Source organism: Coregonus clupeaformis, chromosome 29 (assembly GCF_020615455.1).
Source record: "Coregonus clupeaformis isolate EN_2021a chromosome 29, ASM2061545v1, whole genome shotgun sequence".
In the NCBI taxonomy this organism is placed as follows: Eukaryota; Metazoa; Chordata; class Actinopteri; order Salmoniformes; family Salmonidae; genus Coregonus; species Coregonus clupeaformis.
Window position 1 is genome coordinate 57,931,479 of NC_059220.1, and position 26,012 is coordinate 57,957,490.

At 42.2% G+C, this 26,012-nt stretch overlaps 3 protein-coding genes across 3 annotated transcripts; 1 reads left to right on the forward strand and 2 right to left on the reverse strand.

Moving 5' to 3' along the window:
- Positions 1 to 960: 960 nt before the first annotated feature.
- On the reverse strand, positions 961 to 10,014 carry LOC121576698. Its single transcript, XM_041890062.1, has 7 exons — positions 9,174 to 10,014; positions 8,675 to 8,898; positions 8,361 to 8,459; positions 8,103 to 8,204; positions 4,082 to 4,195; positions 3,859 to 3,967; positions 961 to 3,743 (listed from the first exon to the last, which is right to left on the reverse strand). Exons 1-7 carry the CDS (start codon positions 9,298 to 9,300, stop codon positions 2,701 to 2,703), a joined length of 1,818 nt encoding a protein of 605 aa, XP_041745996.1. The 5' UTR covers positions 9,301 to 10,014; the 3' UTR covers positions 961 to 2,700.
- On the forward strand, positions 9,320 to 25,188 carry LOC121577123. Its single transcript, XM_041890913.2, has 8 exons — positions 9,320 to 9,341; positions 10,399 to 10,526; positions 10,745 to 11,111; positions 19,490 to 19,597; positions 19,730 to 19,869; positions 20,107 to 20,203; positions 23,982 to 24,106; positions 24,356 to 25,188. The coding sequence occupies exons 1-8, from the start codon at positions 9,320 to 9,322 to the stop codon at positions 24,551 to 24,553; spliced, it is 1,185 nt and encodes a 394-aa protein (XP_041746847.1). The 3' UTR covers positions 24,554 to 25,188.
- LOC121576699 (spermatogenesis-associated protein 2-like protein) lies at positions 13,529 to 16,997 on the reverse strand. The gene is made up of 3 exons (XM_041890063.2): positions 16,823 to 16,997; positions 15,810 to 16,132; positions 13,529 to 15,257 (listed from the first exon to the last, which is right to left on the reverse strand). Exons 2-3 carry the CDS (start codon positions 16,125 to 16,127, stop codon positions 14,004 to 14,006), a joined length of 1,572 nt encoding a protein of 523 aa, XP_041745997.1. The 5' UTR covers positions 16,128 to 16,132; positions 16,823 to 16,997; the 3' UTR covers positions 13,529 to 14,003.
- Positions 25,189 to 26,012: the final 824 nt, after the last annotated feature.

A 26,012-nucleotide genomic window follows, 5' to 3' on the forward strand; every position in this document is an offset into this window, starting at 1 on the left:
AAATACCAGCAACAGTGTGTGAAGACCTTGTGAAGACTTACAAAAAACGTTTGACCTGTGTCATTGCCAACAAAGGGTATATAACAAAGTATTGAGAAACTTTTGTTATTGACCAAATACTTATTTTCCACCATAATTTGCAAATAAATTCATTAAAAATCCTACAATGTGATTTTCTGGATTTTTTTTTCTCATTTTGTCTGTCATAGTTGACGTGTACCTATGTTACAGGCCTCTCTCATCTTTTTAAGTGGGAGAACTTGCACAATTGGTGGCTGACTAAATACTTTTTTCCCCCACTGTATATATATGGCAAATAGAAATCCTATATGGATGGTGTTAAGAGATAGATGGGAGGTATTGAATGGAGTTGAAGGATGGGACTAATAACAAATAACAACAAATAATAACAAGACAACTAATAATGTAAGCATACTGTGTCCATAATAAGTATATAGGTTGTATGTTGGGAGCTTTTGGGAAAGAGCACAGTTAGAAAGATATGGCATATAGAAGCAAACCGGATGGACATCATGAAAATGATCGGAGAGGTTGAGTAGAAGTTCAGGAGCAAAAACAAAAAAAACTAATAAAATAGAATTATTGTAAAATTGACTGTGTCCATAAGGTGTAGATAGTAAGTATAGGCTGGAAGTAGAGGCCTGGGCATTGTTGTTCACTAATTTACCCCAAGTAGGGAAAGGATGGCGGGGTTGAAAAGTAATAAAGGGGAGTATATATATAAAAAACATGGGGGATTGGAAGTGATGCAGACAATTACATTGATAGAAGTTACAATCTATCTGCAATATTAAGCTGATCTACCCCCCCAAAATAAAAATAAATAAAAATGTCCCAAATACCCACAGCATAATGTACAGTGTGTGTACAGTAATATAAAGGCTAAATAGGTATATACAGTCAAATACAGATAAGTAGCATATGATACAGTGCAATTGCTTATTGTGTGGAAAGTATAGCTTTAATTTATACACGTTATAATTTCACACAAAATGTTTATTGAACACAGTAATGTAACAGGTAGCCTACAGTATAACTGTTGTTTTCTGCTTCACTCTGGGGTTGTTTACTCTCATGATGGGTAAATCAGTGACTATGACTTTCATAGAAAGTGTGTCCTGAAAAATTTACAGAGGAATGTACTTTCTCTCTAGATAAATAAATACACATCCTAATAAATCCTTTTGCAGTGGTGCAACACACAAAAATCCCCTGGAACTTTGTACCCCACCATCCCCTTATCATCTGGCTAAGGACCCTGTGCCCTACCCACCAGCCGGCTTGATGGGGTTGAGTCAGTTAAAGACCCTGTCACACCCTGTCCCTCTGTTTACCATATTCCTGTCCACCTTCTACATATACAACATTCTGAATAAATAAAGAAAACATTTGTCACGGAACTCACGTTCACCTACCTAAAAGTGACTCTTAAATTTATGTGAGTCAAGTACCTACTCACTTCACAACAACTGTCATTTACCTCAACACCTTGCTGCTCGCCGATCCATTTCCCACACATGATTTTAAAATTGAAGTAAACACAGACTGCTACATTATGATTCACACATATACATGTCTCTTAATGATGAGGTGATAATATTTATGACCCTATTTGTAGGCCTTTGGCCCAATGACCCTCTTCTGGGTAAAGGAGATCTCTGGCATCTTCTCTCTCTATGGAATCCCTCTGCTATCTTCCCATGCATCCCATCCTATGAATATTTTGCTGAGTCATCTAATATATGGACTAACTAACAAAGGCAGTGTGTCAGCACAAATGCATAGTGGGCATGCACTGACAGCACGATGACCCTGAACACGTCGCTCACTTCACAAGATGAGCTGCCTATGACACACAGCCAGGAATGATTAACAGCTTTTCCATTTGTACAGTGATGTACGCAATTTCCAATGATATCATCATTGATTTGTAGACGAAAAAGAGGTGCACAATGACTGGTCAGCGGATTTTGGTTGCATGTCATTGACAGTACCAGTCCACTCAGAATATCTGGGTAATATTTAACACATGTAATGCCATCAAACAGACCCCTCCTATGAGTCAACATGACACAGCATGAAATATGACCAGTTCCAGATGTCATACAGAGGTTCACATTCATTTAGTGTAAGAATCTAGCAGGGCGGGGACGATACCAGTATCGCGATACTCGATAGTATCATGGCTAGGAAAGAAACACGAAGCGAATTTAACTTCTTTAGGAAAATAGCCCTAATGTTTGAAATAAAAATAATTATGTCATCCAGTCATATTTATTTATTTTCCAAGCTATAGCACATAATATTTTACAGAGTTTGGTCTGCCTCATGTTTTCATTTTTGCCATGGAAAAAAATATTGAGATACTGGTATCGTCACAGCCCTAGAACCTAGGTCAGTAAGAAACTGGTGCTGTGTATTATGGTATGTAAAGGGTTATTATTCCAATGTTACACCTGGTTGAACTGGGCATATTGAATACTGTTCAACTGAAATTTAACCAGAATTCTGATGCTGAATAATTATGTAGCAGTTTGTTTAACCTCAGCTGTACATTTCACCACGGCAAATGGTGGACACCACCCTGATTCCTCAATCTAATCACATACCTCATCGTCAACCCCAGGATCATGCTTCTTCCTCAAATCACACACTCTGGTTGTACATTCTCTTTCCATATCAAGGAACATAGTCAAGGTCTGAATCCTGTGTTTCTGGATCTTCATCAGAGCTTGACTCAAAACTAGAATAGAGCGTGTTTACATCATAATAAGAATACACTGGAGTTTTTTCCACACGTTCGTCATCATCCTCCTCTTCACCATCATCGTCGTCACCGTCTTCCTCTTCAGGGGTCCTGGTCCCTCTTAGCTCTGCAGCCATGCTACACTCCTGCTGGGTCAGTTTTCGGAGCCGCACAAATGGCTGTAGAAACTTTGACTTAAGAAGAAGAGCCTGACTCTCCATAGACAGTCTCAGCTTGACCCTATGTGTTCTACTGGCCTCTGGGCTATCTGCTGTTTCTCCAGCCTGTTCAGAATGGGCTCTGTCATTGAGGGCCATAGGTTGGGATACAGCCACTGGTTGAGCAGGGTAAGGGTTCTGTGTGGCCAGAGTTAGATGTTGGGGTGGACAAAGGGTGAGGAGGGATGGGGTCAAGTCCTGTGATGAGGTGGAAGAGGACCCCTGGCAGTGCTCTGGGGTATCAGTCTTTTCACACAGCAGTTCCTCAGAGCACTCCTGCAGAATGCTCCTCACCCATTTCTGGTGTTTAGAGCACAGCTGCAGGGGGGAGGCCTCAGGCACCTCATCATTGTTCTGCCTGTCCTCCACCTCCTCAGTCCTGCCTCGGCTCCCCTCCTTCCCCTCCTTCCCATCAGAGACATCCTCCTCCAGCAGGAGTGGACTGTCTTTGGACAGATCCACCCCCGGCTCCACGATAAGCGCCTGTGGCTCTAAACCTTGCTCAGCTGCACAAGCATGTCGTGGACCCAACTCCAATGAGTTGGATCTCTCCTCTCGGTTATCTTGACAGATACCCTGGGATGCGTAGAGACTTGTCCTGTCAGGCTGTGACTGCCCATCTTTGTGTGTTCTCTCCTTGGGCAACCTTAGAGCAACTTTCGAGGTCCCAGAATCCTCCAGCTCCCGGCCTATTCCCCTCTCCTGTGCTGGTCCAACACCCATCTTATGGCTGGGATGGCATCTTGAAGAAGACTCGGCTGAAGGAATAGAAAGACAAAGTATTTATGTACAGTACTGTATGTTCCTGGTGGTCTTACATACTGTACTGTGTTTACATCTGTATGTCATATTTAATATGCTGAGTTTGTTGACCAGAGTGGAATAGCCTCTTCAAGGACGCAGCAAGGGAGGTGGAGTCACAGGTAATTAACGGCAATAGTAACTCCTCTTCATATGCCATTGGACACTCCTGCTTCAACAGCTATAGGCACATTCACATGGATAACAAGGACATTGACAGTTATGTAATAGCATAAGAACATACATTCTCTATTTGATTGAATTCTCAATAATTATTGTATGTACACACACACACCTGGTCAAAATATGTATCACTTTGCAGTGTCGACTCCAGTTCCTGAAGGTAATGCAGCAACCTGTCCTCCAGTTTCTGGGCATAGCATTCTCCATATTGGTCCTCCATCAAATCCTGAAAGAGAACCTGCAGATCAATACTTATACTATATACTCCACCCTACACACAACACCTCAACCCTAGAGGAGGAGACAGGCATTGCTCCATCAAACCATCTCCATTGCTTTGGAGTTCCATCATAATCAACTAAAGGCTGAGTATAGCAAGAGGCTGGGTATATAGCATCCCCTACTGGACAGCAAATTAACCACTACCCAGCCTTTATAATGGCACTATCATCTCAGACTGGCCTATTATGTATTCAGCATTGTGCATCTTCCTCAGAAACCACTGAATCCAGGAATAGTTGAAGGTCACACTTCACATAGTTGAAAGTCACAAGGCATAAACATGTCAATTACACCTATGTAATCCTGCCAGTGTTAATTCTGCCACTCCTTTTAGATTTAGTCTAGTCTTAGTCATTTTATATAATATAATTAAGTCATATTTTTGTCATTTGAATAATGATTTAGTGTCAAAATAACAAAAACAGTGAGTCATTTTAGTAAACTAAATGCCCTTTTATTTTAGTCACATCACATTGTATTGCCTCATTAACCTATAGTAAACTTAAATGACTGACTTCCATGTCTTACCAACATATGTTTCTGCATAACATCCTATTATCTTCCCAACAGCAGAAATATGACAAACATATACTGTAGAAGAATTATCTGGCCATGTAAATTCCTAATTCAGCCTACATAGATATTGTACATTACATACAAAACAAACAGACACGCAAGCGCAGAGAGAGAGAAAGAAGAAGAGAAGAGAAGAGAAGAGAGAGTAGCACAATCACCAGATGGTGCTGCAAAGTACTGGCAAAGTAGTATGGGTTGCACCGCCGTAACTCGGTCGCATCATTGCCAATTGTATCAACATTCCATAGATGCCGCAGCCACATTGATGTCAGAAGTATAACGGGAGCCAATGACTGTTTCGCCCAGTGATGTCGTCGAGTCACTAAACCTCAAGTCCGAAATCGAGTCCCGAGTCCCCTGTGCTCGATGGTTGAGTCACGAGTCCCTATGGCTGAAGTCCGAGTCCCCATGCTTGAGTCCTGGTTCCACAGGAAGTCTGAGTCACAGGGCCCACATTAACTCAAAATAATGTATTATTTATCCAGTCAGATAGTGTAGTGGCAAGAGGGTTTTAGTCAATAAATTGTTTGTTATCCATTTTCCTTTCTTTCTGTGTCACCAAATGTTTGCATATAGGCTACTGGTAATGTTACCAGGGTCACTTTACCCCTACCTACAGTGCCTACGAAAAGTATTCAGACCCCTTGACTTTTTCCACATTTTGTTATGTTACAGCCTTATTCTAAAACTGATTAAATTGTTTTTATCTGCCTCATCAATCTACACACAATACCCCATTATAACAAAGCAAAAACTGGTTTTTAGAAAATGTTTGCAATTTTTTTTAAAATAAAAAGTTGAAATATTACATTTACATAAGTATTCAGACCCTTTACTCAGTACATTGTTGAAGCACCTTTGGCAGCGATTACAGCCTCAAGTCTTCTTGGGTATGACGCTACAAGCTTGGCACACCTGTATTTGGGGAGTTTCTCCCATTCTTCTCAGCATTTCTCTAAAGCTCTGTCAGGTTGGATGGGGAGCATTGCTGCACAGCTATTGTCAGGTTTCTCCAGAGATGTTCGATCAGGTTTAAGTCCGGGCTCTGCTGGGACACTCAAAGACATTCAGAGACTTGTCCCGAAGCCACTCCTGCGTTGTCTTGGCTGTGTGCTTAGGGTCGTTATCCTGTTGGAAGATCAACCTTCGCCCCAGTCTGAGGTCCTGAGAGCTCTGGAGCAGGTTTTCATCAAGGATCTCTCTGTACTTTGCTCCGTTCATCGTTGCCTCGATCCTGACTAGTCTCCCAGTCCCTGCCGCTGAAAAACATCCCCACAGCATGATTCTGATACCACCATGCTTCACCGTAGGGATGGTGCCAGGTTTCCTCCAGACGTGACGCTTGGCATTCAGGCCAAAGAGTTTAATCTTGGTTTCATCAGACCAGAGAATCTTGTTTCTCATGGTCTGAGAGTCTTTAGATGCCTTTTGGCAAACTCCTAGTGGGCTGTTATGTGCCTTTTACTGAGGAGTGGCTTCCATCTGGAGTGCTGCAGAGATGGCTGTCCTTCTGGAAAGTTCTCCCATCTCCACAGAGGAACTCTAGAGCTCTGTCAGAGTGACCATTGGGTTCTTGGTCACTACCCTGACAAAGGCCCTTCTCCCCCGATTGCTCAGTTTGGCCGGGCGGCCAGCTCTAGGAAGAGTCTTGGTAATTCCAAACTTCTTCCAATTAAGAATGATGGAGGCCACTATGTTCTTGGGGACCTTCAATGTTGCAGAAATTTTTTGGTACCCTTCCCCAGATCTGTGCCTCGACACAATCCTGTCTCGGCGCTCTACGGACAATTCCTTAGACCTCATGGCTTGGTTTTTGCTTGGCATGCACTGTCAACTGTGGGACCTTATATAGACAGGTGTGTGCCTTTCCAAATCATGTCCAATCAATTGAATTTACCACAGGTGGACTCCAATCAAGTTGTAGAAACATCTCAAGGATGATCAATGAAAACAGGATGCACCTGAGCTCAATTTAGAGTCTTATAGCAAAGGGTCCGAAATGTTTTGAAAATATTTGCAAACATTTCCCAAAATCTGTTTTCGCTTTGTCATTATGGGGTATTGTGTGTAGATTGCTGATGAAATTGTTTTATTTAATCCATTTTAGAATGAGGCTGTAATGTAACAAAATGTGGAAAAAGTCAAGGGGTCTGAATACTTTCCGAAGGCAATGGCAATGAGGTAACATGACTGAACAAGGTGTAGCCTAAACAAATGTTTAACGGTCCGGTCTGCAAGTAGCCTAGTTTTAGAACGGTCCGCGATATGCTTTATGAATGTAAAATGCGGCACCAATGTACGATAGAAAGAAAAAAACATAACACCGGTATTATGGGTCATATCTTTTGAACGGTAATGTCTAGAATCAAGCTGTTTCTCTGAGGAAAAGACAGAGACTTGGCTAGTACATTGGCTACATAACCTAGTTTTGAAATGCAGTGGGGAAAGTGCAAGGGTTGAGCAAGTCTACAAATTCAAAAATGTTTCTATACTCAAGACGGAGAAAAACATAGCTAGACTGTTGTTTTACTATTAAACGCAATGCTGCTATTGTTTTTAATTTCGTACAAGCAGCTTGAGAGTCTTAACCAGGCAAAGGGTAGAAAATTAAAAGCTGGTGGTGACTGGTTAGCTATGGGGAAGCAAGAGTCGCCTGTGCGATGTGTATAATCGGAGGCAGAGCCTGTCTGCCCACACTTATCGCTTGCTCCCCCGCCGTTTACCAGCCAATTTAGGCTAGGCTGTGTGTGCCGGGTCCTTCCCACTGCTGAACAGAACTGTGCAATCTGTGCTGCTAATATTAAATTGTGCTTACAACTGAAAAGCTCTCAATCTCTCCAAAAACTCTTGTTCAGTCCACTTAGTAGTCAGATTTTAGTCAAAGAGAATTTTGTCTCGTCTAGGTTTAGTCAACAGAAATACAAAATAATTTGCTTTGTTATAGTTTTTCTGGGTCTATTTAGTCAGTTATCGTCTCATCAATTGCCACTGAAAATAAGTGTTTGACAAATATTTTTGTTGACGAATTTAACACTGAATATGTCCCGTGTAGCTCAGTTGGTAGAGCATGGCGCTTGCAACGCCAGGGTTGTGGGTTCGATTCCCACGGGGGACCAGTATGAAAAAAATATATAAACAAATGTATGCACTCACTAACTGTAAGTCACTCTGGATAAGAGCATCTGCTAAAATGCCTAAAATGTTGTTTTTTTAAAGTAGACAAAGAGAGGAATAGAAAGGGAGCATGAAAAACAGACGATGGGGATTTAGCTAACCTTGATATAAGCCTTGCGCATGGACATGTCCATTGCAAGAGTCTGCGCCAAAGCCTTAAAGTCCTGGTGGTTCTTCCTCATTAGGTGCATCTCTTGGCGGCTCTGAAGAGGAGCAAAGAAAGAGGACATTTAGCTCAGCAACCCAATACTCACTGGGTCGATCAGAGCTGCTGATACACAATTGATTCAGTTTAGTCAACAGTGTTGTCCAAAGATCAAAGTAACCAAATAAAGCAGAGTTATAATGCATTTACTTACACATTCATGGTACTGAGGTAGTCTACTTGGAAAAAACGTAATGGTCTTCACAACGGTGTTGACAATACCTTGGTCTTCCCGAAGCATCCACATAATTATCTGTACCAGAATACAAATCAACACAGCTGGCCATTTTGTTCCACCAAAACTAAAATCAACAACCACAACATAGTGAAAATAAGTGGTGTACCTGAACAATTCAGCCCAATTTATTAGTAGGCATACATGGCCTTGGAAACCTCTCTATGCATCCACATATTGCTATTCCCCAGCCCTTTCCTGCAACTGTTCTCTTATGTGAAACCTCTACATACCATGGTCTTAAGGCCAAACATGATTTTCATGTGTTTGATAGGGGGCACCAGTCGTGGCAGCAGTGTATAGGTAACATCCAGGAACTCCATCACCCTCTCAAAGCTCTTGATGTCCCTTGTCTTCATTATAGAATACGCCTGGGCAGCTGCCACACGTAACCTCCATGGCTCATCTAGGGTGAGAGATTGCAGGTCATCCTCTGGCCATCTGCTGGGGTCCAGACCTAGAGAACACAGAAACAGGGATATAACAAATAGGTTTATTACTTTTAAAGGAATTTCATCTATCGTGTCTATTTATCAGCTTGGGGTTATTAATACCATGTTTCAATTCCATTTTCACCTTCTTATTGACTAAATTAAACTTCATTATGTTTTGCATGTCCTATATTAGCCCATATAGGTCTAATAATATAATAATTGAATTAGTGTTAACTATTTAAAATATATTCTGTTTATAAACACGGATTTGAACAAATTGAAAAAATGTTTTGTTTACCATCCAGTGTATCCATCATTCTGTGAGCCCAGGCATATTCAATTATCCACATCGGCAGCGTTGGGATGATCTCCAAACATTTCATCTCAGACGGCTTGAAATGATTTTCAAGGCCTCTTTCCTCCATCTATTTGAACTGCTGCAAAATGTCCACAGCAGCGGAATCAGGTGCCCTGATTAGATTAGTGTCATTTTAGTCCATCTACTTATTTTTGGGGGGGAAACTCTGGTTCAAAAACAGAAAAACAAAGCCTGTCATTGGTCCTCAATGAATATGCATGTACAGCGGGTTGGACATGTACGGACAAGTTGTTCGCTCGATAGTGAAAACGCGTCCAGAATATTTCCGGGTCAGGACCGTCACGAACTTGTCTGTGCTATCCGGAATCCTTGGGACGTCCTTACCATGTTGAAGTTGTCATGTAAAATTGTTAAGGTAAAGGTTAGGTAAGGTTTATGGTTAAGGTAAGGACGTATACTTTATTTACAAAGATTGGAGTAAAATAAGCTTATATTTTGGGTTATGATGGGGTATGGCAGCTCATGAGACATGTATAAGTTATACATTATAATCAAAAATCAATGGATACATATAATTAATGTATAAGTCCAAAAATGGATGTAGCAACGCTGATAGCCCCTTTAGGAAATCTCAACCCCTTTAAAATAATTTCCGTTTCCACCAACACACCTATTGCCAAGGCCTGACAAGATAATTGACTCGGAAGTGATTATCTGGGTTAGCTGTAATGACATGCTTGTGTGTATTTTCACATAAAAATGGCATCACTGTCCTTACTACAATCAATATAGTATTTACATTTTAGGGAAACGTAACTAAGGTATGAAAACGTGTAGCACTTGCATGGAATAGCTAATCGTGTTAGTCATAGACTTTTGGGTTGGTTCAATGTCATATAGTCTAGTGCGCAGTGAGCTAAGTTAGCTGGCTGCTGTAGCTATTTGTTTGCTAGCTAGGCTAGCTTCTCACTAGGGGGACCTTGCAGTTATGTGATAATGTGAAAGGATTTTGCTCATACTCGGGCCACAAATACTGATTTGGTAAACAGGCCATACTTCATGTACATATCAACCTTTCTCTTTCACCACTGTTGTTGACCATATTGACAACTTGAATTCCTTATTGACAGTTCATTGCTTGTCTCCTGCAAGTGGGAGGTAACTGACTGACTGTGCTGCCAGGACTGGACCCAGCCATGAATAGAACTCTGTGTACTTCAGCGCTGTCGACTAGGGCTTACAGAATGTGTGTTTCAAAGGCCCCATTCCACTGGCTGGGTAGTCCCTGTCTCCTCTGTGGCCCCTTCCCGGTCTCACTCTACAAGCATAAAGGTTTGTTCATACCTACAGAATATGAAGCGGAAGATCCAGCCACCATACCCCCATGTCTGTAGCTCAGTTGGTAGAGCATGGCGCTTGCAACGCCAGGATTGTGGGTTTGATTCCCACGGGGGGCCAGTATGAAAAATGTATGCACTCACTAACTGTATGTCGCTCTGGATAAGAGCGTCTGCTAAATGACTAAAATTATTTTTTTAAATGTCTGCCAGGTGGGTGACCCGGTGCTGCGAGCCCAGGCTGCAGTGGTGGACTCTGGGGCAGTACAGGGTCCGGAGGTTCAGGAGGTGATCCGCACCATGGTGAAGGTGATGCGGAAGTTTGAATGTGTGGGACTGAGTGCATCTCAGGTTGGAGTGCCACTTCGTATCTTAGCCCTGGAGTTCCCAGAGCGCATGTTGAGTCACAGCTTGCCTGCTGCACGTGAAGCCCGCGGTCTCACCACTGTGCCTCTGCAGATCTTTATCAACCCCCAGCTGCGGGTCCTGGATGGGCACACGGTTAAGTTCCAGGAGGCCTGTGAGAGCATCTCAGGGTTCTCAGCTACTGTTCCACACTACCTCTCTGTGGAAGTGTCAGGTGAGATATGTAAAATGTTCCACAGTAGCTATACATTAAAACAGTGATATATGAATACTTCCATAGTAACCATTATACCTTGGCTAGTAGAAAGGGTCGGAAGCAATTTTTCAACTAACCTGTTCTTGAAGATACTTTCTTCGTTCTCGATTCGGAAGAAAAGTGTATCTTATAAATGTCCGTGTTCAGTTGCAAGTGGTTCTCCAAAAACCAGAGAATATTCAGAAAGATAGTAAAATCCTCACCATTTTAGCTGCCAAACATATTGCATTTCCCAACATCTTTGCAGGAACTAGTCATTTCTATGTACAGTTGAAGTCGGAAGTTTACATACCTTAGCTAAATACATTTAAACTCAGTTTTTCACAATTCCTGACATAATCCTAGTAAATATTCCCTTTCTTATGTCAGTTAGGATCACCACTTTATTTTAAGAATGTGAAATGTCAGAATAATAGAGAATTATTTATTTAAGCTTTTATTTCTTTCATCACATTCCCAGTGGGTCAGAAGTTTACATACACTCAATTAGTATTTGGTAGCATTGCCTTTAAATTGTTTAACTTGGGTCAAATGTTTCGGGTAGCCTTCCACAAGCTTCCCACAATAAGTTGGGTGAATTTTGGTCCATTCCTCCTGACAGAGCTGGTGTAACTGAGTCAGGTTTGTAGGCCTCCTTGCTCGCACACGCTTTTTCAGTTCTGCCCACACATTTTCTATAGGATTGAGGTCAGGGCTTTGTGATGACCACTCCAATACCTTGACTTTGTTGTCCTTAAGCCATTTTGCCACAACTTTGGAAGCATGCTTGGGGTCATTGTCCATTTGGAAGACCCATTTGCGACCAAGCTTTAACTTCCTGACTGATGTCTTGAGATGTTGCTTCAATATATCCACATAATTTTCCTTCCTCATGATGCCATCTATTTTGTGAAGTGCACCAGTCCCTCCTGCAGCAAAGCACCACCACAGCATGATGCTGCCACCCCCGTGCTTCATGGTTGGGATGGTGTTCTTCGGCTTGCAAGAAGGGCAGAATCTGTGACCTGGCAGGTGAGCGGCTGGCTCGCACGCATCCAACAGCATGAGATGGATCACTTGGATGGAGTCCACTGACCGCATGGACAGTAAAACCTTCATCAACGTGAACTGGGCAGCGCAGAATGAGTAGCAGTTTCAAACAAACCTAGTCACCCACTAAGAACACAATATAGCAACAGACCATGAAGACCATCCCGAAACCTTTCCTCTTACTGTACATTCTTTATAAATAAATGTATGTATTTATGGAGGCAGATTTGTAGTCAATGAATATTGAATTATCTTGCAAGTTGTATCAAAATGTCCACAAACATTAAGGACCTGAAATATTGACTCTAAACTGTGGACTGTCACCTGAGGGGTATACTACAACACTAGCTAGATCTACTCAGGGTTTTCTAAAGCTAGCCAGCTTCACATTACAGCTCAGGCTTCATCCGTATTACGACAGTGGATATTGCTCGGTAGCCTGCTGTTAATTCTAGCAGGCTTGTAAATGCGCGTGCATGTCACACAAGGCTAGTCAAACACCGAACTCATCATTCAGACAATGCTGAAACATCAATCCTTGGGCGAGTCGGTACCACATTTTCATTTTTTCCAAAATCAACATTAAAAGGAATATTCTTAAATTCAGCAGGCTATGGTGTGAAATAGGCTATTAGAAGTGCTGTCTTTTAGGTTAAGTGTGCGCAAGCACCTTTTAAATAATTGTATAAAGTCATGTTTTACTGTGCATGAAGTTTCAAATGCATCCTGTCATTATTAAATGTATAATGTTATAGGTATTTTAATATCACTTTCTTTACAAAAAAGCATTTGATTAATAAAATATTAATCAGTGGTCTCCCTCAAATAAAAGGGATGATGACGCAATATTTGCGAGGGGGAGGGAATCTTATTTAGTTGGTCCTCAACTCACGGCTCAGACACTTCATTCAGGAGAAGTGGAGTTAGCCTGCCCCGGAGCAGGTCAGTTCTGAAGGATTCATTGCCATATAAATTTACCTGACTAAAAGTGAGCCACTTTCGTATGACTAGTTGTCTTGAGTTTAACTTAAGATTTGACCAAAGTTACCTTGTGACTCCTCAAACCCAGTACGTAGTATACCCTTCAGGTTAGTTCTGAAGGATTTGTTGCCATAGAAATTTACCTGGCTAAAAGGTGAGCCACATTTGTGTGATCAGTAATCGCGAGTTGAACTCAGAATAGACCAAAGTTACCTCGCTACTCAAACCTGATTTGTATTATAGGGCTCAGATGGCTGACCGCAGAGAAAATCTTGCTGAATGTTGAAGTAAAGAAAAAACGGAATAACTTCTTATATGCTGTAGTGTCCTGCATTTCAACATCTAAAATGCACAAGAGACATCTGTTCCCATTTTAAATCCCATTTTTATTCAAATATCTTTCTAACAACAGAACAAATAATGAAAACAAGCAACTTAACCTCAACCCACATTTGGCAGTATTATCTCAATTCTTGAGCTGCAACATGCATCACTTGCTTTAGACGTCTAACATAAGTATAAGGCTCCAGATCCCAACGGTCAATGACACTGGACGAATTATCATGAAAAACAACACCACTTTCAGGGCAATTTAAGGTCCTACTGAGAGACTAAAGTAGAAAAATATAGAAGAGTTTGGCAGTTCACTTTTAATCCCTGGGTGGGATAAAGCTAATTTATAAATTCTTATTACAAGTTAAGAGTATTGTTAATTTAAGGCAACGTGTAAGTGATTGGATATTTATGGAGGAATATTGATTCTAAGGAGCCTTTCAGGCATTTTATTTTATCAGTGCTTTTCCCCAATTCCATCAAGTGCCTTTAAAATGGTTCTTAAATTCAAACTTCGGAGGACTCGTCAAAGGGGTGGCCACAAACACATTCAAGTGGTGTTCTATACCAACAGTCTTTACAATACTCAACACTGCAGTACCTGCATAGTTTGAAAGGGGGCCTTGTGCACGACAACCCACTTGAGCAGACACCCAACATGAGCATCTCATGCTTTCTCTGGCACATCTCCAACATTTTACAGGCGCTAGTGTGGAAGACCCTGCAGGTGAGGCAGGTAACCTCAGGGTCTGGATTGGCAGTGTCGCAACATTCATGAAAAGGAATGGGCTGAGGGGTAAGGCTTCTTGCTTCAATGACATCAAGTGGAGGGCAGGACTCTCTCTTATCCTCGTAGAGTGGCACACCTCCCGCTCCAGGACTTCCTAGCCGTGGTGATAATCCACTACTCTCTCTCTGCTCCTGTAGGACTTCATCACCGTCAATATGTTTTACTTCATGCCCCTCGTCTTCGCACCTCTCCACTATGTGGCAGTTCGAGCTATGTAAGGTATTGCAATTCTTGCAATGATGGACATATATGCAAAGACTAGAGTAGGAATTGCTACAGTTGCAGATCCAACTGCCCCCTGGAGACACAGCATTCCCTGATGCTTTTGCAGACAGCGAGTGTGAATCCACCTTATCTGACCCTGACATGGCCAACTCTTTATTTGGACTTTCCCTTTGCTTGTGGGTTGCGGTGTTTGTTGGTGCTAATGAGGGGGTCCTAGTCAACTTGTATGTCAGTGAGGAGACACAGATATTCTCTCTTTGAGAGGAAGGCCCTCTCGCGTTACTGTGGTACACCCATCTTTGTGAATAGAGAGGATCTCTGACAAACCCAACTTCTTTATGCCCATTAAACTCATCAGCTGTGTACAGATCCAAGTCTGCCTCTATAGTAGACAACTTCAGAAAATCCTCTTCCTGTGGTAAAGTCTTCAACCTTATCTTGCTGTTGTCCAGTGCTATCTGCAGGCTGTGACCTTTCTGCCTCTCCTGTACCAGGTTGAGCTCCCACTCCACCCCTCTGGCCTGGGGTCCTATGGCAGACAGCAGTAGGCGACACTCACAACGTGCAGCAAAGAAAGCACAGGACAGGCGGAGAAGAGTGTCCACTGGTAGGCCTGGGGAACGAAGCCTAAGCTCTTCACATAGTCTGGCCTCTGAAGCCTGGTATCCAAGCAACCCAAACAGATCGGCCACCTGCTGCATGGACAGCGCCGGCTTGATGTAATGTGTGAACATGCCTGAGAACATCTATAAGGAGGAAGGTTGTATTGTTATTCAAATGTAGGAACAGAACAAATTATCTTTCTGGACAGGCAAAGTCTTTTTCCACACAATTGAAGCCAAAACAGCATTCGTGATGAGATTATACATTATTGATGAGCACTCCACCAATATACAGGTAACTGCCAAAATAAAGGAAACACTTGAGTAAATGAGGGATAAAAAGTATATTGAAAGCAGGTGCCTCCACACAGGTGTGGTTCCTGAGTTAATTAAGCAATTAAAACATCCCATCATGCTTAGGGTCAGTCACCAGATCTCAACCCAATTGAACACCGCTGGAGTGCTGCCTGAGACAGCATTTTCCACCACCATCAACAAAACACAAAATTATGGAATTTCTCGTGGAAGAATGGTGTCGCATCCCTCCAACAGAGTTCCAAACACTTGTAGAATCTATGCCAAGGCGCATTGAAGCTGTTCTGGCAGCTCATTGTGGCCCAACGCCCCATCAAGACACTTTATGTTGCCGTTTCCTTCATTTTCGCAGTTACCAGTATCTCCCCCAAATTAGCATACCTTTACCACTCTATATTCCTTTCTCCAGGGACACAAGTACAGGTTGAGGGCTGCCAGTTCCAGCACTTCAAAGGCTCTAGCCAGCCCCTTCAATCTGACTCCTTGTGCTGTCTGAAGCGAGTCCTCCATTACACTGAGGGGGTCCAGTCCCAAGGAGTGTGTGTCCTGGGCACAGCCACCCCTCAGCAGTCCCTCTACCTCCTTAAACAGTTCCTCATCTCTGCATACTAGGTTCCAGTCACCCTGCTCAATTCGGTGCTCCAAACTGACCCGATACAGTTCCACCAGATCCCTGGCTTTCTTCCCAGGGACAGTCATCTCAGCTACATAGAAAACACAACAGGGACAAAATAATGAAATCAGAGGTTTCATCAATGAAACCCCTTGACTGAACTCCACTGCAACTGGACTTATTTGACCTAGCTATTATTATTTTTTAATCACGTATGTTTATCACACATTTCCATCCCAGAAGAATGTTCCCATGCAATACATAGTCATTACATTAAGGCTGAAAATGTCGCCCTCCCTAAAATGAAAGCGAAAGTGACCTGATTAGACTTCAGTAGCTAGCTAGCATTCTAGCGAAAATAGTTGATAACGCGTTACGTTATAAATATTTGACAAAATGTTACAACTTTTACTTGCATTACAAGTCAGCAGAAACGTTAATGTCAAAATACAACAGTGTCAAAAAAAACTGTAAGCCAGTTAACTAGCAAACTTTTCCTTCGCTAGCTAGCTTTTGCGCATCTTACTGGGCTCGGCCAATGACACCAGCACGTACAATTTTGCTGACACTATGTTTAAAGAAACAATTTTAGTTATGAAATTCAAGCGCACGACTCCATCGTCCACTTGCTGGCGCGTTCTGGCCACTACGTTAGCTAGCCAGTCAGCTAGCTATATGCTAAGTAATATAGCTAGCTTGCTTACTAGCTAACTTACAGCTGCTGTCGGAGTTAAATAATGTAAACATATGAAACCCAGATGCAAACAAACAAAAAACTCACCAACACTTTCTATTTGGTAGGACCTTTCCCTAAACCATCACGAATGCAAGAAACACTGCTGTAAAAATTGACGAGCGTGATTTGAACCCAACCCTAAGTTCCGAAAAATAAACCCCGTCACGTGTCACCCTAAAAGTGTGGGGCTCTTCGATTTAGCTCGGCCGCCGGCCCGGCGCATGGTTTGACAAAATAAGTACATTTTTATACTTCACAAATTACCAAACCAATCAATTGCGTATTTCTTTTTTTCTTCATATACAGCAATATAAATATTCAAAATACAGCAAGAGAGTCTGTGCCTATGAATATACATCTATGAATTCAACAGGCTGCTTTGAGCTCATCCTAAATCTATGTTTTCCTCCACCAGAGGGCGCGATATTCTATTGATGTCATCATTTTTTCACTGACCATGTTTACATGCACACCAATATTGCGTTATTATTCGGGATACTCAAGTATTCTGTTTTTGAGTTGACGCATATAAACATCATATCCCCAAATCACTTCAAAAAGTAGGCTACCTGCGCAGTTCGATTCACAATAATAATTCCATAATAATTTATTTTGCTGTTACTCCGTACTGGACCGTATAGCATCCTGGCTACTTTCACCCCTAATTTAGACAAGTTTCTGCTTATAATTTCCGACATTTGGTAGGCCATATTATAATTTCGGACATTACGTAGGACATTTGTGTGTAAACTATAGTTAGATATATGCATCTTCTGTTCTGTCATAACTTGTTGCCCTAGAAGACTAAATAAAGTAGTTCTCACCAGAATAATGTCTTACATCGATAGAATGAATGCATGAATCTAGTTAACACCGGTAAAGTTGTCTGTTTCGTTTAGAGACCGCAATAACCGCAATAACTCCAAAACAGTGGAAAGATTAGTCCTGTGCAAAATGTCCAACGTCATCAGTTTGACCGGTTTTAATTAAGGGAATGAAAAGCTGAGAAAACGATGAAACACGTTGCTGATAAGACTTCATATGTTGTTGAAATACTGTCTGCTTGCATAACACTGTCAAATATAACACATTACATGCTCCTTCACATTTCCTCAAGAGATGCTGAAAGAAAGAAATCATATTTCTCCACTCCTGTTCCCGAGAAAAAAAATACATTTGTTGTATAATTTTACTGCAAGAAATGCATAATTCTGCTGGATTTAATATTATATTACGCTACATGTGAGAGGTCTTAGGCCTACAGTCAGTGTCATATTTCAGGTACAATTCAATTTAACCCATATCAACTTAATTTAGGAATATTATGTTTCTTCACGGATAAAGGGATATTCCTGAACGGGATATCAAAGGTGCATGTAAACAGTTTATCCCGAATAAGACCTTATGCGGGATATGAGCTACTATCCGGAATACTGTGTGCATGTAAATGTAGTCACTGTCATTCTGAGAGCGATAGAGCGACCAAATCAGCTAGGTTTTGGGGGTTGTTCTTTCACCTGATACGGGCGTGGCTTCAGCGACACTGGTAGAAGGGCGTAACTGTGGCCCCTATGATTTGTTTAAAGATCCCGGGCGGTACAAGATGCTCTTCATAGACTCAGACTGTCAGCCTCATTAAAACTGTTCATTTGTTCAGTCCTGTGGACCTATCCAGCATGTCAAACGCGGACAGAGTTGTGTTAGCTCTCGGTGGAGCAGGAACAGTGGGCTCTGGAATAGTTAAAGCACTCCTTGACAAAGGTAAGATGTCCTCATTGAGTTAGGGAGCATTTGAAGACTTGGAACCAATACACCCGCGCCAAGACAATGCCTCTGCCCACGATCAATGGGCCGGATTAAGTGGTGCAATGAATCTTAATGTCCTGCGTGCAAAATATGTAGGATAGGCTATATATGAAGAGGTCTGCTAAATATGAAGAGGTTTGCCATTTTATGCATGGCTGGTCGTTGTCGGCTGGATCAACATGGCTCTGCTAGGAAGTTAGTTGATTTGTGCGTTTCTCAAGGTATATTGTTGGGTAATAGATGAAATAAACATTTGAGTAATTGAGACTGCGCGGGAAAGAAGGATTAGGCTGGTGTCAAGGTGGTTGTAATGAGTGCATCCGCGTGTAAGATAACCGGCATCTCATTTACGCACATAATTCAAGGTGTGATACTCTTAAGAATATCCGAAAACTTGACATCATCTTGAGGTCTTAGAAATTGAAATCCAACTAGCAGTTAACATCAACAATAATGTTAATATAAAAATAAAAAGTATCGTCAATAGTGCTGGTAAAAAGGCTTAGGCTAGGCACAGGTTCGTCGGGACGCAATAGATAATAAATGTATGGTTTGGATCAAAATGTCACGACGCTGAGTTAATTGATTGGTATAGCCCTTTTGGGATGTACTTTTTGTTTGAGGGTATCATAATTTCAATCTTGTTAACATTCATTTGTCTAACCACACAGTAATTCCTAAAGTGACAAGTTGCCATTGCTTGTCAAGTGGTTATTCTGGTTTCTTGAATTATATATATATTTTTGAATGGTATAGTAACATTATATTCTACAATGTTATAGGAAATAGAGTTATAAATAAGCAAAACCATCTACTGCAGTAAAATTGCCCTTTTGTTTGCCATGTGTCAGTCATATTTGATAATGACATGTCCTGATTGTGACTGTGTACTCTACTTGTTTTAAGGTTTCAAGGTGGCTGTCATCTCCAGAGACAACAGCAGGTTGGAGAAGCTCAGGGGGTTTGTTTCTACCTCTACCCGAGACAACCTCACCACCCTAGTTGGGAATGTTGGTAAGACATTTAGTCAGAAACACAATTTTACATAGACACATTTTACAAGTGAGAGTATTGTTGAAGGTATCCCATATCCCCAAAACGTAGTGTACGGAAACACCTCTCAAACTCTGTTACTCTTTTTCTTAGGTTCAGAGGAGGGGGCAGAGGTGGTCAAGCAGGCCCTTCTGAAGTCTGTTGGCAAGGTGACAGACATTGTGTCATCTCTGGGCTTCAGCTGGTGGAAGGGTGGACCTCCACATAGCCAGACTTTGAAAGAACTACACTGGGTGAGTCCTCAAAACACCTCACAGACTAATCCACGATCCAGAGTTGATATCATCACCATTATCTTTTAAGCTGCCATGACTTCATTGTTTTTAAGCCACACTCCACAGTCTTCATCTCTTTGCTATCAGTTCCACATCTATCTCGATTTTCCACTCGTCTTGAATTCGCCACCTCTCTCCCTCCTTTCTTCTCCATATTAATCTATTATTTTACTCATTCTTCTCATCCACCCATAGGTGATTGAGACATTGCTGTTCAGCACCTTTGTATCATGGAAGGTTTTCTTTCCACTGGTGAGAGATGACCCCAACTGCACTTACACCTTTATCACAGGTGAGTCTCCCACCTGGGCCCCTCCCAACATCCCAGCCAGTCAGGGCCAGTTCCAGGCATAAGCGGTCAAATTGCAGAAAATTAGCTGTAAAAACAAACAAACAATCTCCCTGCCCCATGGTCAAATGAGTAGAATTGCATAAAATGTGTTATACAATTGTAATGTTTTCTCTCCGCCCATGGCAAAATATGTAGAATTGTGGAAAATGTGCTTAAACAGTCCAATTCAGACGTTTTTATCTCAATATCATTTCTGGTAACAATGAAGTACCTTACTGTGATTGATTTCAATTAAAATTGTCCAAAATAAACAAAAATAGTTTCTTAGCAAAGAGCAATTTCTCAAGCAAATTTTGCTAGGACTGTCTGGTAGTGGCCTGAGTGGGGAGGGGAAAACTGAAAATGAGCTGGTATTGGCAGAGAGGTTTGGCACTCTTTCTTACTGGTCTATTAACTAATTTGCTGCATGTTGATATCAACTCCATCCCACCAAAACAGGCATACATTTCAGGCGGTCTTTTCAAACAGCTCTTACACTAAAAGGGCATTATCATCATGTTCACAATTTCACAGTATTATTCCAACCTTGTAGTGTAGAAATACACTACATGACCAAAAGTATGTGGACACGTGCTTGTCGAACATCTCATTCCAAAATTAAAGGCATTAATATGGAGTTGGTCCCCCCTTTGCTGCTATAACAGCCTCCACTCTTCTGGGAAGGCTTTCCATTAGATGTTGGAACATTGCTGCAGGGACTTGCTTCCATTCAGCCACAAGAGCATTAGTGAGGTCGGGCACTGATGTTGGGCGATTAGACCTGGCTCGCAGTCGGTGTTCCAATTAATCCCAAAGGTGTTCGATGGGGTGGAGGTCAGGGCTCTGTGCAGGCCAGTCAAGTTCTTCCACACCAATCTCGACAAACCATTTCTGTATGGACCTCTCTTTATGCACAGGGGCATTGTCATGCTGAAACAAGAAAGGGCCTTCCCCAAACTGTTGCCACAAAGTTGGAAGAACAGAATCGTCTGGAATGTCATTGTATGCTGTAGCGTTAAGATTTCCCTTCACTGGTACTAAGGGGCCTAGCCAGAACCATGAAAAACAGTCCCAGACCATTATTCCTCCTCCACCAGACTTTACAGTTGGCACTGCATTTGGGCAGGTAGCATTCTCCTGGCATCCGCCAAACCCAGATTTGTCTGTCGGACTGCCAGATGATGAAGCGTGATTCAGCACACGCGTTTCCACTGCTCCAGAGTCCAATGGCGGCAAGCTTTCCACCACTCTAGCTGATGCTTGGCATTGCGCATGGTGATCTTAGGCTTGTGTGCGGCTGCACGGCCATGGAAACGCATTTCATGAAGCTCCCGACAAACAGTTCTTGTGCTGACGTTGCTTCCAGAGGCAGTTTGGAAATCGGTAGTGAGTGTTGCAACCGAGGACAGATTATTTTTACGCGCTATGCGCTTCAGCACTCGGCTGTCCCGTTCTGTGAGCTCGTGTGGCCTACCACTTCGCGGCTGAGCCGTTGTTGCTCCTAGACGTTTCTACTTCACAATAACAGCACTTACAGTTGACCAGTGCAGCTCTAGCAGGGCAGAAATTTGACGAACTAACTTGTCGGAAAGGTGGCATCCCATGACGTTGCCACGTTGAAAGTCACTGAGCTCACCGGTAAGGCCATTCTACTGCCAATGTTTGTCTATGGAGATTGCATGGCTGTGTGCTCGAATTTATACACCTGTCAGCAACGGGTGTGGCTGAATCCACTAATTTTAAGTGGTGTCTACATACTTTTGTATATATACAGTGCCTTCGGAAAGTATTCAGACCCCTTGACTTTTTCCACACAATACCCCATAATGAGAAAGCAAAAACAGGTTTGTAGAAATTACAACAACAAAAAAAATATATATATATCACATTTACATAAGTATTCAGACCCTTTACTCAGTACTTTGTTGAAACACCTTTGGCAGCAATTACAGCCTTGAGTCTTCTTGGGTATGACGCTACAAGCTTGGCACACCTGTATTTGGGGAGTTTCTCCCATTCTTCTCTGCAGATCCTCTCAAGCTCTGTCAGGTTGGATGTGGAGCGTTGCTGCACAGCTATTTTCAGGTCTCTCCAGAGATGTTAGATCAGGTTCAAGTCTGGGATCTGGCTGGGTCACTCAAGGACATTCAGAGACTTGTCCCGAAGCCACTCCTGCATTGTCGGTTGTGTGCTTAGGGTCGTTGTCCTGTTGGAAGGTGAACCTTCGCCCCAGTCTGAGGTCCTGAGCACTCTGGAGCAGGTTTTTATCAAAGATCTCTCTGTACTTTCCTCAGTTAATCTTTGCCTTGATCCTGACTAGTCTCCCAGTCCCTGCTGCTGAAAAACACCCCCACAGCATGATGCTGCCACCACCATGCTTCACCGTAGGGATGGTGCCAGGTTTCTTTCAGACGTGACGCTTGGCATTCAGGCCAAAGAGTTCAATCTTAGTTTCATCAGAGAATCTTGTGGCTCATGGACTGAGAGTCTTTAAGTGCCTTTTGGCAAACCCCAAGCGGGCTGTCATGTGCCTTTTACTGAGGAGTGGCTTCCGTCTGGCCACTCTACCATAAAGCTCTGATTGGTGGAGTGCTGCAGAGATAGTTGTCCTTCTGGAAGGTTCTCCCATCTCCACAGAGGAACTCTAGAGCTCTGTCAGAGTGACCATCGGGTTCTTGGTCACCCTTCTGCCACTGTGTTCTTGGGGACCTTCAATGCTGCAGACATTTTTTCAATAACCTTCCCCAGATCTGTGCCTCGACACAATCCTGTCTAGGAGCTCTACAGACAATTCCTTCGACCTCATGGCTGGGTTTTTGCTCTGACATGCACTGTCAACTGTGGGACCTTATATAGACAGGTGTGTGCCTTTCCAAATCATGTCCAATCAATTGAATTTACCACAGGTGGACTCCAATCAATGGAAACAGGATGCACCTGAGCTAAATGTCGAGTCTCATAGCAAAGGGTCTGAATACTTATGTAAATAAGGTATTTCAGTTGTATTTTTTAATAAATTAGCAAAACTTTCACTTTGTCATTATGGGGTATTGTGTGTAGATTGCTGAGGATATATATATATATATATATGTATATGTGTATATGTATGTTTTTAATTCATTTTAGAATAAGGCTATAACGTAACAAAGTGGAAAAAGTCAAGGGGTCTGAATACTTTCCGAAGGCACTGTAGTGTATAGTGCATTCGGAAAGTATTCAGACCCCTTGACTAAAATAGATTAAATTGTTTTTTTCCCTCATCAATCTACACACAATACCCTATAATGACAAAGCAAAAATAGGTTTTTAGAAATTGTAGCAAATGTATGACAAATAAAAAAAAACGTAAATATCACAAGGAAATCACATTTTTGACTGCACTGGGCCTTTTTTAAACTGAAATCTTCTGTACTCCCCATGGCAAAATGTGTAAAATTGCAGGAAATTAACTTTAAAACTCTCCACTGTCAAGAGGGGGGCCGCTAAAATGTTTTGCCCCTCACCAAATCTCGCTTAGGGCCACCAAAAGGCTAGAGCCCTGCAGCCAGTACAGTAGTGTATGTCCTTCTGAGCATTATGTGAAAGTGATTGAACCATTGGCCAAGTTTGAGTGACAGATGTGCAACACTTTGTCTTGAGGAACAACTTTCTTCCCCACTTGATAAAACATGATTTTTCTCCTTGCACTTGCTGAGTATGACTTGAGTGTTATTTGGCAGTGATGTGTGCTGTGCCACAGGTGGTGCCGGGGAGAAGCTGTTGATGCCAGGTACAGGGTTCCTAACTGTTGGCGCCGCCAGCACCCTGGCATTCTGTCAGGTATTACGAGAGGAGTACCCAGAAGTGCCCTGCAAACTCAACCAGGTTTGGCCAAGATCCATAACATAAAACACATCCCATTGTTTGGTAAGATAGTTAGCTGGGGGATATTCAGGACCATGTTATCAGTTGCAGTACTTGTCTCAATCTGCCCAAATAGAAATTGTTGATAAAAGTTGTCTGCAGCATGCGATTGTAAATACAACCTTTCCTTGCCTTGTTTGCTGTTTCATATACAGTAGATTGACTATCATTAATCAATGCCAACTGGCTTCCATTCTCTTGCTCTTTCAGGTAAAGATCAACACAGGTGTGGCCCCTCCAGAGCGCATGGCTCCTGGTTACCTGAACCACCTGGACCTTGGTGAGGCCGTGGCCACATTGGTGGAGAGAAAGAACACTACCCACACCGTGTTCCCTGTCAACTGCCCGGCGGACTTAAAAAACATAATTCTAGAGGGTAACATTCAAGGCTGCCCCTCTCTGCCATAAGTCCCTGCAGACTCTCAATACCATAGTGCTTGAGTCATTCCACATCCATTTTATTCTATAGTCAGTTCATGTGATTGTTTTCTTTGCATGTCAAATTATATATCTGTAAGGAACATTTCAAGCTTTTTGTGACTTCATACCAGCTTCTGCACAGTCCTTAATTGTTCCAATGTTAATGTACTAATAACAACATAATGCACTGGACCAATGGAACTGTGCAGGTGCTTACAAGTGTAGATTATATAGATGCACTCTGTTGGGAAAGTACAGAATTACTCTAAGATGTAAGCATTTCACTGTTAGTCTACACCTGTTGTTTACGAAGCATGTGACAAATACAATGTGAGGCAGCAAAAGACGGCGGGACGGGGGCTTGGAACATTTGAGTCCCGTAGCGTGACTCTCTGTCCTGTTCACAGGCGCCCTCCACCCACCCCCTGCCCTCCCCTTTATTTGGGTCCAATTATCTGGGATGGCACATCCGTAAATAAACAATGCAGGAGGTGGGAGGTCCCCCGGAGGGAAAGAAATATCACAGAGTGCATTGTTGTCTTTGTTTACTGTTCTGTTAATGGCATACATGCTTTAGCAACAAGAATGTATATTTGTCATGCTAATAAAGAAACCTGAATTGTGTCGAGGCAACGCTAACTGAGTTGAGGGGGGGCTTATGCAGTTGGGTCAGAGGTTGTTGGCAGTGGTTTTGTTTTGAAGTAGGGTGAGAAGGGATTTTTTTAATGGATGACAAAATTACAGAGAGATGTAACATTAGTATTTGAAGTGTTCAGTGGGTCACAGACCAGTCAAATATGAGGGTCTCCCTCCTTACAAAGAGCACTATGCAGGTTGTATGGCACCTGACCTCATTTGACATATCACTAAGAGACATTGAAGCTGCTGTAGACAATGGTATAGTTCTGCATTAAATAAAGGGAACAAGAGCAGACAGAAATACAGCTGTCTTTATATATAATTAAAGTAATTAAATAAGTACTGTAAACAATAGAAATGCAACTGATGAATTGCACTAGTTAAGTTTAAGACATTATTGCCTGGGCTGGGCCTATACCTGATGACACAACAGATCCCTAAGGACAGACTGAAGTCATGGTAACGAGCAAAGCAGAACAGTTAAGAAGTGGGTCAAATTACTCCTCTGGTTTTGATAAAAAATTGGACTGACCCATCCCCCTTTAAAACATGGGAATCAGTTAAGGGATTGAAATATTAAAACAGACAGACAAACATATGAGACCTTTGCAGTATCATGCTCCCCTTTCTGTGCAATTGTCGCAAGTCCTTACCAAAGCGCTTAAGTTTTCAATAAAAAAAAACACAGGCCAAAAGACACCACAACATACAGTCAGGCTGAGAGACAGACTGTGTCTTGCGAAAGTACTCACCCCCCTTGGCATTTTTCCTATTTTGTTTGCCTTACAACCTGGAATTAAAATTGATT

Excerpts from the sequence above, each read along its gene's own strand:
- LOC121577123 (XM_041890913.2), top strand. The coding sequence starts at position 9,320 with ATGTCCACAGCAGCGGAATCAG. Across the intron at positions 10,527-10,744 it reads CTCACTCTACAAGCATAAAG|GTGGGTGACCCGGTGCTGCG; the intron begins GTTTGTTCATAC and ends AATGTCTGCCAG. Across the intron at positions 24,107-24,355 it reads TGCCCTGCAAACTCAACCAG|GTAAAGATCAACACAGGTGT; the intron begins GTTTGGCCAAGA and ends TTGCTCTTTCAG.
- LOC121576699 (XM_041890063.2), bottom strand. The coding sequence starts at position 16,127 with ATGACTGTCCCTGGGAAGAAAGCCAGGGATCTGGTGGAACTGTATCGG. Across the intron at positions 15,258-15,809 it reads AGGAATATAGAGTGGTAAAG|ATGTTCTCAGGCATGTTCAC; the intron begins GTATGCTAATTT and ends TCCTCCTTATAG.
- LOC121576698 (XM_041890062.1), bottom strand. The coding sequence starts at position 9,300 with ATGGAGGAAAGAGGCCTTGAAAATCATTTCAAGCCGTCTGAGATGAAA. Across the intron at positions 8,899-9,173 it reads AATGATGGATACACTGGATG|GTCTGGACCCCAGCAGATGG; the intron begins GTAAACAAAACA and ends TGTGTTCTCTAG. Across the intron at positions 8,460-8,674 it reads TGTTTGGCCTTAAGACCATG|ATAATTATGTGGATGCTTCG; the intron begins GTATGTAGAGGT and ends ATTCTGGTACAG.